The sequence below is a fragment of the Ranitomeya imitator genome, chromosome 1 (genome assembly GCF_032444005.1).
Source record: "Ranitomeya imitator isolate aRanImi1 chromosome 1, aRanImi1.pri, whole genome shotgun sequence".
Taxonomy (NCBI): domain Eukaryota; kingdom Metazoa; phylum Chordata; class Amphibia; order Anura; family Dendrobatidae; genus Ranitomeya; species Ranitomeya imitator.
In genome coordinates this window covers 628,831,999-628,845,633 of record NC_091282.1, presented here as the reverse complement: position 1 = coordinate 628,845,633, position 13,635 = coordinate 628,831,999, and the positions used below count along the sequence as shown (strand labels likewise).

Below are 13,635 nucleotides of genomic sequence, written 5' to 3'. Positions count from 1 at the left end.
GTGAGTGCGCTCTTTTCTTTTTCTTTCTTTATTCGTGGATTTATATGGACTGTTGCAAGAGGAGCACCCCGGTATGTGATGTTTTTTATTAGGCTGTGTACGGCAGTGTGGCGTAGCAAAGGAGTTTTTATGAGGGTCTAACGGATAACAGCGGTGCGGATGTTTTGCTGCTTTTTTCTTACATTGTGGGCATCTATGAGGTTAAAGTGTTGTGATCTGAGCTAGCTAGTCCACGCCTGCACTGTATGGGGTGTGATGAAATCTTCAGCATTATCCATACATGAAATGCGTTACACCCCACTTATGTGTTTTCTTTACATGTTTATTGATTCTCCCCATAACACATTTTCTTCTTTTCTCAGATTTCCTACTATCACGTTTTTCTCGGATCGTTCAAGCCAAACCCGATCTGAGTGAAGTATTAGATGTCCTCTTCTCTAAACGTATGATTACACAAGAGGAACTGGACTTCATAACAGTTGGCTCCGTCCAGGGACAAATCCGAAACACTTTACGCATGATCATGAACAAGGGACCGGAAAGCTGTATGGAGTTTCTTCAGCTCATGAACCGTCTCCATGCACAATTGATGAGAACACTGCAGGAAGATGTCATCTGAAGGACAGTCTGAAATAATAGACTTGTTGCTTGGTAAGGATCTGAGTCCAGATAACAATAGTACAAATAACAAAAAACTGACTGGCACATCCAAGCTAGTGTGAATAGGTGCTAACTTAGGAGCAGCTACCTCCATATACAATATACAAAAAAGTTGTGCTCTATTGTGCTAAAGAGTGTGAAATATATAAAATATGAATAGCTATACGGCTTCTGAGTACTAGAAAAAAAATGAAACGCTTTGCACACAATTTGGCCAAGTTATGTCTGCCTATCAACCATTGTCAATGTGGTTTCAGAAAAAAACTGATGAGTCCCTACATGTATAAATTCCTCTCTTAGGCTGATGTCTGAATTCCTGGGTTAATGTGTACACCTCTCTTAGCAATGCCTGCATTTATGGGTAAGTAGGAACCTGCTGTGATTAAAATCACCACAGGGTAAAGGGCAGAGTGCTCAGTCAGAAAGCTAACATAGAAATACCAAAAAATTGACTGGCACATCCAAGCTAGTGTGAATAGGTGCTTAACTTTTCTGAGACCACCTTGACGATGGTTGATGGGCAGACATAACTTGGCCAAATTGTGTGCAAAGCGTCTTATTTTTTTCTTGTATTCAGAAGCCTGTACAGCTATTCATATTTCATATATTTCATATTTACATGCTTTAGCACAATAGAGTGCAACAATAATACAAGGACATCTGGCACTCTCATGATGCTGAACGTTTTATAGGAAACAATCCAAAAGAATATATAATGTTTTGGTCTCACATTAGACCTTCATCATATAATTTTTCATAATGTTATAGTATCTACTTCTGCTACTCCTTAAGGTAGGATATTTCCACTACCCTTACTGTAAAGAACCTTTTCTTATGTAGAGGTCTAAATTCTGTTTTCTTCAAGAATACCATGGTGCAAATGTGTCAGGTAGTTCCCAACATCTTGGAGAATTAACCTTCTGTGGATTTATGCTTGTGCAGGGCTCTATGGTGCCGGATCATCACTGCCAGGCTTCTCGTTCCTTCTTACCCTAATGGTATTGGCTGTATATTTGAGGTCATCATCATGCATAATGAAACCTTTGACATGGAAACAATGATTTTTACATGTTAATGGTTGCTACTTTGTTAGTAAAATTGCAGTTTCAGTTTATAATCTTCATTCTTTTCTTCATCTATAGACCCCTGAGAAGTAGTTCACAGCCTGATCTAAGTTTTAGATTTTTTTTCTCTTAGGAGTTTCCCTCCCAGTAATACAGGCTAGATGTTGCCATGCTCATGCTCGCATATATTAGTACAGCTTCTATCCTGCTCTTATTTTTTTTTCTTTCTTTCCTGCCTATTGACTTTCTTCCGCAGTCTACATACATTCTTAGATTCTTTCTCCTTTCTTCACAGCAGACAAGGGAGTGGGTGAGCAAGTAGAGAGCAGTCAGATCTGAGCCGGAGATCTCTCACATTTGTGACATTTGTACAGAGGATTTAACTAAAAAAGGACTTACAGACCCTCTGAAGTAAGAAAAATGGAAGAAAATTTCTAATGAAGACTATTAGAAAGGTGCTTAACTTTGCATTTACTTAGCAAGCGAATGAGCAGTAAAAAATGATTAGTCAGGCTGTATAAAGTCTTTAAATGTCTTCTTGAAAACTATTGCACAATGTCATTATTCCATCAGGATAATATACTAGAAAGCCTAATGTTATCCAGACATCTCCATTGTACATGTGTACTGTACGTTTAAGTTGTTCTTACAGAGTTGTCCACAAGAGAGCAGTGTAGCAGTATTCTTTCGAAATCAAGCACAATTGATGTTTCCAAGGTGTAATGAGGAGTCTGCGTCGTATGTGCTTATTCTCTATGGCCGCGACGTCAGTGAGTGTGAAAATGCTGGATACATACACTACACTACGGATATAGAGCATGACATGAAAGGTAAAGGATAACAGTTCATAGATTGTAGCTTGCGAGCAGCAGGGCCCTCGCGCCTTTTTCATATCTGAGTTATGCTTATTCTGTAATGTCTTTATTGTCTGTACAAGTCCCCAATAAAATGTAAAGTGCTGCGGAATATGTTGGGCCTATAAAAAATAAAAATGCTTAATTATTAACAGACTCTCCCTCAATTTATTACACGTCACACTATATAAATGTGAAGATAGATAATGATCATTCTTATGCATAATGCATCTAGATAATGGTCAAAAATAGCATTTGTGTAGAAGGGGAGGATTCCAGCAAGAAATTATTTATAAAAACATCATTTCTTAATTTTCTGTTAACCCCTTCCCGACCTGTGACGCCACATAGGCGTCATGAAAGTCGGTGCGAATCCGACCTGTGACGCCTATGTGGTGTCATGGAGGGATCGCGTCCCTGCAGATCGGGTTAAAGGATTAACTCCAATTTCACCCGATCTGCAGGGACAGGGGAGTGGTACTTTAGCCCAAGGGGGGTGGCTTTGCCCCCATGTGGCTACGATCTCTCTGATTGGCTGTTGAAAGTGCAACAGCCAATCAGAGCAATTTGTAATATTTCACCTATGAAAAGTGGTGAAATATTACAATCCAGCCATGGCCGATGCTGCAAAATCATCGGCCATGGCTGGAAACCCTAATCTGCCCCCTGCCACCGCCACCGATCTCCCCAGTCCTCCGTTCTGTGGTTCGCTCCCCTCTGTCCTCCTGTCCGCTCCCCCGTCCTCCTGTCCGCTCCCCCCGTGCTCCGATCCCACCTCCCCGTGCTTCGATCCCCCTCTGTGCTCCAATCCCCCCCCCCCCTCATACTTACCGTGCCTCCCGGTGTCCGTCCGTCTGTTCCATGGGCGCCGCCATCTTCCAAAATGGCGGGCGCATGCTCAGTGCGCCCGCCGAATCTGCCATGTACATTTTGATCACTGTGATAAAACCTATCACAGTGATCAAAATAAAAAAAAAATAGTAAATGAACCCCCCCCCCTTTATCACCCCCATAGGTAGGGACACTAATAAAATACAGAAAATATATTTACTTTTATTTTTCCACTAGGGTTAGGGTTAGAACTAGGGTTAGGGTTAGATCTAGGGTTAGGGCTAGGGTTAGGGTTTCGGTATGTGCACACTTATTCTGGTCCTCTGTGGATTTTTCCACAGCGGATTTGATAAATCCGCAGTGCAAAACTGCTGCGGATTTATCGTGGATTTACCGTGGTTTTTCTGCGGATTTCACTGCAGTTTTACAACTGCGATTTTCTATTGGAGCAGCTGTAAAACCGCATCGGAATCAGCAGAAAGAAGTGACATGCTGCGGAATGTAAACCGCTGCGTTTCCGCGCAGTTTTTCCGCAGCATGTGCACTGTGTTTTTTGTTTCCCATAGGTTTACATTGAACTGTAAACTCATGGGAAACTGCTGCGGAAACGCTGCGGATCCGCAGCGTTTTCCACAGCGTGTGCACATACCCTTAGAATTAGGCTATGTGCACATGGTGCGAATTTGGCTGCGGATCCACAGCAGATTGGCCGCTGCGGATTCGTAGCAGTTTTCCATCAGGTTTACAGTACCATGTAAACCTATGGAAAACCAAATCCGCTGTGCCCATGGTGCGGAAAATACTGCGCGGAAACACTGCGTTGTATTTTCCACAGCATGTCAATTCTTTGAGCGGATTCCGCAGCGTTTTACACCTGTTCCTCAATAGGAATCCGCAGGTGAAATCCGCGGTAAATCCGCAGGTAATCAATCGTAAAGAGATCAGGTGCACCACTATAATGTAGTAATATATAATATATTCTAATAAACATTAAAACAGGGTGCTACTAAATGCATGGAATATGCAATATAGGACCAAAGAAAGAGAAAGCCCATGCATAAAAATGTGCACACCTGTTCCAAGAATACTGAAAATATATAAATTTATTTATATGAACACCAAAAAGACACAAGAATATAAAACCAATTAAAACCACAATACACCCATCCCCATATAAAGATGTACAATATAATGCTCTCCAAGTACATGCATGTTAGAGTTGCAATATGCAGGGAAATAATCCAAATTGTACTGTAATAACAATCATGTACACAAAATTCTCCCAGAAAAATATACCAAACAATTATACATTTATATATTTTTTGTATTATTGTTTTGGTATATTTTTCTGGGAGAATTTTGTGTACATGATTGTTATTACAGTACAATTTGGATTATTTCCCTGCATATTGCAACTCTAACATGCATGTACTTAGAGAGCATTATTTTGTACATCTTTATATGGGGATGGGTGTATTGTGGTTTTAATTGGTTTTATATTCTTGTGTCTTTTTGGTGTTCATATAAATAAATTTATATATTTTCAGTATTCTTGGAACAGGTGTGCACATTTTTATGCATGGGCTTTCTCTTTCTTGGTCCTAAATCCGCAGGTAAAACACAAAAATCCCTGCGGATTTTTCAAAAATGGGGCGGAAAAATCTCACACGAATCTGCAACGTGGGCACATAGCCTTAGGGTTAGGGTTGGAAATAGGGTTAAAATTAGGCTTGTGGTTAGGGTTATGGTTAGGGTTGGGTTAGGGTTGGGATTAGGGTTAGGAGTGTGTTGGGGTTAGGGTTGTGGTTAGGGTTGTGTTGGGGTTAGAGTTGTGTTTAGGGTTATGACTAGAGTTGGGATTAGGGTTAGGAGTGTGTTGGGGTTAGAGTTATAATTGAGGGTTTTCCACTGTTTAGGCACATCAGGGGTCTCCAAACGCAACATGGCGCCACCATTGATTCCAGCCAATCTTGCGTTCAAAAAGTCAAATGGTGCTCCCTCCCTTCCGAGCCCCGACGTGTGCCCAAACAGTGGTTTACCCCCACATATGGGGTACCAGCATACTCAGGACAAACTGGGCAACAACTATTGGGGTCCAATTTCTCCTGTTACCCTTGCGAAAATAAAAAATTGCTTGCTAAAACATCATTTTTGAGGAAAGAAAAATTATTTTTTATTTTCACGGCTCTGCGTTGTAAACTTCTGTGAAGCACTTGGGGGTTCAAAGTGCTCACCACATATCTAGATAAGTTCCTTGGGGGTTCTAGTTTCCAAAATGGGGTCACTTGTTGGGGATTTCTACTGTTTAGGCACACCAGGGGCTCTGCAAACGCAACGTGACGCCCGCAGACCATTCCATCAAAGTCTGCATTTCAAAAGTCACTACTTCCCTTCCGAGCCCCGACGTGTGCCCAAACAGTGGTTTACTCCCACATAAGGGGTACCGGCATACTCAGGACAAACTGGGCAACAACTATTGGGGTCCAATTTCTCCTGTTACCCTTGTGAAAATAAAAAATTGCTTGCTAAAACATCATTTTTGAGGAAAGAAAAATTATTTTTTATTTTCACGGCTCTGCGTTGTAAACTTCTTTGAAGCACTTGGGGGTTCAAAGTGCTCAACAGATATCTAGATAAGTTCCTTGGGGGATCTTGTTTCCAAAATGGGGTCACTTGTGGGGGGGTTTCTACTGTTTAGGCACATCAGGGGCTCTGCAAACGCAACATGATGCCCGCAGACCATTCCATCAAAGTCTGCATTCCAAAATGCCACTACTTCCCTTCCGAGCCCCGATGTGTGCCCAACCAGTGGTTCCCCCCCACATATGGGGTATCAGCCCAGGACAAACTGGAAAACAACTTTTGGGGTCCAATTTCTGCTGTTACTCTTGTGAAAAAAAAATTGCGGGCTAAAAAATAATTTTTGAGGAAAGAAAAATTATTTTTTATTTTCACGGCTCTGCGTTGTAAACTTCTTTGAAGCACTTGGGGTTTTAGTTCCATGGGAGGTCTAGTTTCCAAAATGGGGTCACTTGTGGGGGAGCTCCAATGTTTAGGCACACAGGGGCTCTCCGAATGGGACATGGTGTCCGCTAAAGATTGGAGCCAATTTTTAATTGGAAAAGTCAAAAGGCACTCCTTCCCTTCCCAAACAGTGTTTTCCCCCCACATATGGGGTATCGGCGTACTCAGGACAAATTGTGCAATAACTTTTGGCATCCAGTTTCTCTTTTTACCCTTGGGAAAATAAAAAAATTGTTGCTTAAAGATCATTTTTGTGACTAAAAAGTTAAATGTTCATTTTTTCCTTCCATGTTGCTTCTGCTGCTGTGAAGCACCTGAAGGGTTAATAAACTTCTTGAATGTGGTTTTGAGCACCTTGAGGGGTGCAGTTTTTAGAATGGTGTCACTTTGGGTATTTTCAGCCATATAGACCCCTCAAACTGACTTCAAATCTGAGGTGGTCCCTAAAAAAAAATGGTTTTGTAGATTTCGTTGTAAAAATGAGAAATCGATGGTCAAATTTTAACCCTTATAACTTCCTAGCAAAAAAATGTTCTTTCCAAAATTGGGCTGATGTAAAGTAGACATGTGGGAAATGTTATTTTTTAACTATTTTGTGTCACACAACTCTCTGGTTTAACAGAATAAAAAATCAAAATTTGAAAATTGCGAAATTTTCAAAATTTTAGCCAAATTTCCATTTTTTCCACAAATAAACTAAAAAATTATCGACCTAAATTTACTACTAACGTGAAGCCCAATATGTCACGAAAAAACAATCTCAGAACCGCTAGGATCTGGTGAAGCGTTCCTGAGTTATTACCTCATAAAAGGATACTGGTCAGAATTGCAAAAAACGGCAAGGTCATTAAGGTCAAAATAGGCTGGGTCATGAAGGAGTTAAAAAACATAAGAAGAAAAATAAATAAGAGAAACACTCTGTGTACATGTGTCATGCACTATGCCTAAGAGCCTTAGTGCTCGAAACGCGTAGGCGACTGTTTCTCTTTTTTAATTTTTCTTCTGATATTTGTTAAGAGAAAATTTATAAATTATGTTTTTATAAATAACTTCCCTGCGGTTGCTGGAAAGGAACTCTTCTACACACAGTTGCTTCTTACCTGGGAACCAACCCATGGTCTTGGACCGTGCATCGCACTATGAAAGTATTATCCAATTACTGGATCTGTGGAGCAGATGTGATTTCCCTTTTTTGGTTCAAGTTCAAAAACAGTATGTCACTTGTAGGGGGAAAAAACATTGTAAAAATTGCTGTTACGCTCCACAGCTAAAAACATGGGTGACGCACCGTTCAAATCCCCATCAATGTGGGTCTCTGCTACCCAGTGGCTGCACATTTAACCCTCCAGCCACACCCTTGAGGTGGAGATATGGGGAGTGGGTGTCCCGCCCATCTCTTACACCTACTCACATAAACCAAGACCCTTGTAATGGCTGGTTAACCCCTTCAGCACATTGCATGCTGGAGAGAAACTTATGGTTTTCAGATCACGGAAGAAAGCAATCAGCGTAACTCATATCTCCCCTCACATACAGTGCCAGTGACCCTGTCACACAAGTTGCAAACTCGTGATATATATATATATATATATATAGAAAAAAAGAGGCAGCACTCCATAATAAAGTGAAAAAAAGTGGAAGGTTTTAATCGACCCACATAGCCGGGCGACGTTTCAGCTCCATCTGAGCCTTTCTCAAGCCTTGAGAATGCTTGAGAAAGGCTCAGATGGAGCTGAAACGTCGCCCGGCTATGTGGGTCGATTAAAACCTTCCACTTTTTTTCACTTTATTATGGAGTACTGCCTCTTTTTTTCTTTGTGAATTTGGTGCAATCGTTGGACTGGTTGCCTGGGGCCTTGCACCCGAAGATAAGTACCTAAGTTGTGCTGTTCCCTTTTTTTCCTATTAATAATATATATATATATATATATATATATATATATATATATATATATATATATTATTATTTATTGTTATAGCGCCATTTATTCCATGGCGCTTTACATGTGAGATATATTACTTCTTTCTTGGTGCTATCAGAAACTACAATTCTACTGCTCCTGTGGTTAATTGCATCCCTGCTGCAAGATACCTAAGTGCACCTATGTCTCTGCTATTACTGTGGTTAACTGTCTCCTTGCTGCAAAAACAGATTGCATATAGTATACAGCTCTACTATTCCTGTGGTTAACCATATTTTGTTGCTTATGGTGTGACATGGGACTCATGGTATTTCTTTTCCGAGCAATCATTCTTCCAGACGTCCTAAACAGCGTGCAGTGGGCTTCATGAGATAAAATTGCTTTACCCCAGTCCTCTGAACCCAATCCCTATACTTCCCGCAGACTGACATTGCAAGACTGATAAGTAACGAGACTGACCTGTAGACACATGTTGCCCAGTCATTTAACCACGCACTTAGACAATTTTTTTACCCTAACCCTCCATTTGTATTTTGTCAATATATCTCAGCATAACTGTATAGTGAAGATGGCAACATGCAAAATTACGACTCGCCTCACAAAAAACAAACCCTCATGGCTATGTCGAAGGAAAAAAGGCTGTGTGTCAAGAAGGAGATAAAACTTTGACTGGAATGAAACAGACCATACAGGCTGGGTAGTCATCTGACTAAACATTGCAATATGATATCTGCATTTCCAATAATGTGACTCTTTTTTTGTAGGATTTCATAGATTACAGAAGAAAGAACAAGTGCAACATTTTGCTTTATTACTTGTCTTTATAAAGGGGTTGTGCAGTAAAAACAAGTTATCACCAACTAGTGAGGTTTCAACTGCTGGAACCTGAACAGATTGGCAGGGCTCATCAGTCAGACCCCAATTGCAATGGCGATGCAGTGTCGTACTCGACCATTGCTCTATTCTCTTTTTATGGGCTGACAAGTGCTATTCAAATTTTTTTCTGGAAGACCTATAGGGAATGAATGGATTGGTGGCTGAATATATACAGTGCCACTGCACTCCATAACTGGAAAAAAACTGGGGATAAAAATTCTCTTTTCTGGCAATCGGTGCTGGTTTTAGCGCTCAGATTGTCACCCATTAGTAAGATATCTATTTTCTGATAAATTACCGGACATTTAATTTAAGTAAGCTTGCTTCTGTATTGTATGGATCTTAAATAAAAGGAGTCAGGTTATTGGAAAAAAGCTGATCTCATGTTGAACTTTTAGAGTATAATGATTTAAAAAAAAAAAAATGATACAGTACAAGCAACCAAGACGATCATTTTTTTTTTAAAATGCAAAATCACATTTGTTAAGGCTCAATAAACCACCTCCCAAAAAACCTTAAATCATTTTTATTTCTATTATCACTTGATTTTTATTTATTTTTTATTATTGGTAGTATTGGTAATTGTTTTATTAGTATTGCATTTACAGTATCTATTATTTTAGAATATTATTTTATTATTCTATGTAGAATTTGTTTGCTTTGTCGTCTATAGGTGATGACATCTCTGTGCATTAATTGCGTTTTATTAAATCTCAGGAATCCAGTCTGGTTAAGTGTAATTCTGCTTGTTTACCTGGCGAACCACAATATTATCTAATATAATGAATCATTATTTTACTTTGCTTTCAGGGCCCAAGAGGTTTTCATAAAGGGAAGACAGATAATTATTTCATTCAGATTGACTGGGGAATTTGAGAAATGCTAAGGGATGACTTGTAACACATACACCAGAATTACGGTAGCTAAAGGATGAACAGTAGGCTTGTGTCACCGGTCTCTCTAGAATTTACTTTTTATTTTTAATTAAAATTAATGGACAGATGCTCAGAGTTCAGAGCACCTGTGATCTCGATCCCAGAAGTCAAGAGAAAGCGCAGAGGGACAAGTGTTGTACAATGTGCAATTAAAGTATTATGAAAAGCAGCCAGAGAGAATCCCAAAGGGCTGCTACTAATGTAACCAAATGTCTCTCAGGTCCCTTAGGTATCTTAGGTTTACTAAGTGTCAATTTTTGAGCCTTGTTAATGACTCCTTATTGAGTCAGCAACATACAAAAATTGTCTTTCTACATAAGCTATTTAGTATCACTTTGATTTTTCATATGTATTATGTCATATTTTTATGAATATTAATCAGGATCAGCAATAGTAAAAATATACAATGCAAGAAAAGAAAAATAATAAAAAATAAAAAAAGTCATAAAATACTACAGGAAAGTAGTTATGTTATTGATAAAGTCACAGAATTGAACAAATGTTATGATTTTATAATCAGTTTTTCTAGTTGCCCTCCTTTGCGTGGTAATACTAATAATTGATGAAATAAAGAAAATAACAGAAAGATGTATGTATATGGTCACATTCACAACTTGCGTTGTATGCCTAGTCTGAGCTAATGTTTACCTACACTTTAATTTTTGAAATAAAAAAGATTTGCATTTGACACAAGAGTGTGCAGTGATTGTACCTCACTAGATGTCACTAGATGTCCCAGGAGCTCACTACCCCCTTCCACTGGCATCTCTACCACTGTGTACACACCAATTCTCCTCCACTGCTATTGCAGAGGGACAGCATAAGTGAGCAGGGCCATCACTTCCAGTTTAAACATACGGTAGCGGGGCCGGCTGGGGTCAGGAAAGCAGGTTGGGAGGGGGAGCGGTTGGGGCGTTGGAGTCTCAAAGTGCTTTAATAGACTTTGTCAGAAAGACTTGCGGCCTAGCAGAAAAGCCCGTCGACCCCCGCTTGGGCCAGGGTTAAAGAGAGAACCTACATGGCGACTCCCATGAATGGTTGTACCACTTTCATAGAGACGACATTAGTATTATATAATGAAGAACTTTTGTTGCTAGTGCGGTGCCCCAGGGTCCTGGTCGTCGCAGTGGTATTGCTTTCCTCTCAGGAGAGTGATACTGCGTTTGGAGGCAAAGAAGGATACCTGCATCCAGGTATCACAAACATGCAACACATTTCACACTCCAGGCCACCAGGGGGAGCTCTTGCTCCTATTTATTAGGTCACTCCCCACATTGGTAAAACTGGTCGCTTGTAGGGAAAGTTAGTCAGTTGCTTGCTGAGCTCTGCTCAGTTAGTTGGTCCCTGGCAGGGGTGGGATCCTGTCAAAGAACAAAGGACAAGGCCACAGAGCTGTGCATGCCCTCAGAGCTGCAGCTCCTAGAAAGAGACATCGAAGGCAGAATTGTATTGCAGCGAGCGTGAAGGAAGTCGTAGCAAAGGAGTGGATACCAGAGGGGGACCAGCGCTACAAAGGCTGCCTCCTTCTGAGGCGCAAAATCCCGGTAGCCAGAACACTGAGGGAGTAACGACCTTCATGCCTTGATCCAGAGACCGGCAGGACAGCTAATTTCACGTTACCTGTCCGACCTACAACCAGGAGGCACGGTGGCACCCCTTAGAGGCTGGGGCATGATAGAGTCCCTATAAACCGCCTCAAGCCACCAGTCATACAGGTTTGTCCTATCCTATATGGGGGACAGAGAGACATTACATCTGTGAGGACCTTATGTGAAGCCTTAGGCAGTAAGGAACTACAACACTGCAGCGCAAAGGGAAGGCTACTGATTTTCACGTGGACAAGGGGACTCTGGACTTGCCTTCAAACCGGCCGGACTCTTCCTGCCCTGTGATCTGGTGCCCTGGACTGGTTATGCTGAAGTCTTCAGTAAAGGTATAAAGAGACTGCAACCCTGGGTCCTCATTCTTCACTGCGCCATTCATCATCCACCATCTACACACTGGGAAGCCCTGGGGATACACTTCACCTTTGGGAAGGTATACCATCTAGCTGCCATAACATCACCCCAGCGGACCCCTTAAAGCAGCTTCGGTCACCCTGACCGAATACCACAGGTGGTGTCATGAACACAAACTTTATCCCTTTAAAGACCTTTCCCTTTTACACAGATGTCCCAGGGTCATGGACCGGGTCAGCCACTGTGGCCCCCCCCCGTGAACCGATGGACCCAGTACCGAGTACCCCACGGCCCCATGGGGGCGATCCACTATTTCACTCGTATCGTTATTTGCTTTATCGTTTATTTGCCTTTTTATTATCACCAACTGTTAAGAAATACTGTAAAAGATGCTGCTATCAGGAAGTGAATCAGTGTGTGGCTGAAGCCCCTTTATTAGTGGAGCTTCCTATTGTGGGGAGACAAAAAAGCTAGGTGGGAAGTACGGAGAACTGCTCTTTTTTGGCACATGTCATTGGCACCTTGAACGGGAAACCAATTGCTCTTTTATGAGGGTAACTAGGAGCAAGCAATTGACAATGCCACGTGGCATGGAGCGCATGTCATTGGCGCTGTGTTTGGTATGATATGTTGAAGAAATTGTTTCTTGTGGCTATCAGGGGGTTAGGTTATTTTGTATTTTATTGCTGACTGTTCTGCTTCCAGTTTCCCTTGTATGCTGTTTTGCTAACCCACTGCAACAGCATTTCCCTCCTCTCCCTGGCTCTAATCCATTCTCTAATTTCTGTTTTACATGACAGACACTTGGGAAACTGAGGAGACTGGAAGATGATGATTTCCCTGATATATTAGATAGTTTTATCAGGTCACATTAGCAAAAAAAATTGTCAGAAGCCTGATTCAGGAAACACTATGGTGGTCCATAGCCACTGAACCACAACCATGCAAACTTACTCTTACTTATTGGCATTCCTAGTGTTTCTTAAATGGTCTACTAATTGGAGGAGCACCGTGAATGTGTTAATGCCCAAGCGAGGTAGACGTGGGCGAGCTTCTGTTCCCACTTGCTCCGGCATTCTACAGACAACATGTGTCTCTGTCCTAGTGTACTGCTGTGTGTGGAGTCATCGCACTTACTTAAGGGGTGCGGTATATGAGGAAACAGTACAGGAGAATGGGGGGCATATCTGAGGAAACAGTATGGGGGATGGGTGCAGACAGCATGAGGAGCGAACGGGGGAATGTATGTGGACACAGTATGAGTAGCGATGTGAAAAATGTATGTGGACAGAGTACGGGGAGTGAGGGTGATGGGATGTGTGCAGACACAGTATGGGGAGTCAGGTGAGCAGGCAGTATAGAAAGTGAGGGGGGTAAATATATGAGAAAGACAGTATGGTGAACAGGAGGGATGTGAAAGGAGACAGTATGAGGAGGGAGGGGAATAGTGTGAGGAGACAGTATGGGGGAGAAAAGTGAGTGGGCACAGAATAGAAACTGAGTAGTGAGGG

General features: G+C 41.5%; 1 protein-coding gene across 4 annotated transcripts in view; it reads left to right on the top strand.

The window, feature by feature from the left end:
- Nucleotides 1-2,730, top strand: part of LOC138637922 (receptor-interacting serine/threonine-protein kinase 4-like) — an 81,080-nt gene extending 78,350 nt beyond the window's left edge. For 2 of the 4 annotated variants that reach the window (XM_069726857.1, XM_069726863.1), the window contains exons 10-11: nt 363-651; nt 2,020-2,730. In XM_069726857.1, the coding sequence (XP_069582958.1) occupies nt 363-619 (257 nt within the window). In that variant the 3' untranslated portion in view covers nt 620-651; nt 2,020-2,730. The remainder of the gene's footprint in view (nt 1-362; nt 652-2,019) is intronic. The other 2 variants (XM_069726851.1, XM_069726844.1) reach the window with 2 other exon arrangements.
- The last annotated feature ends 10,905 nt before the right edge of the window (nt 2,731-13,635 follow it).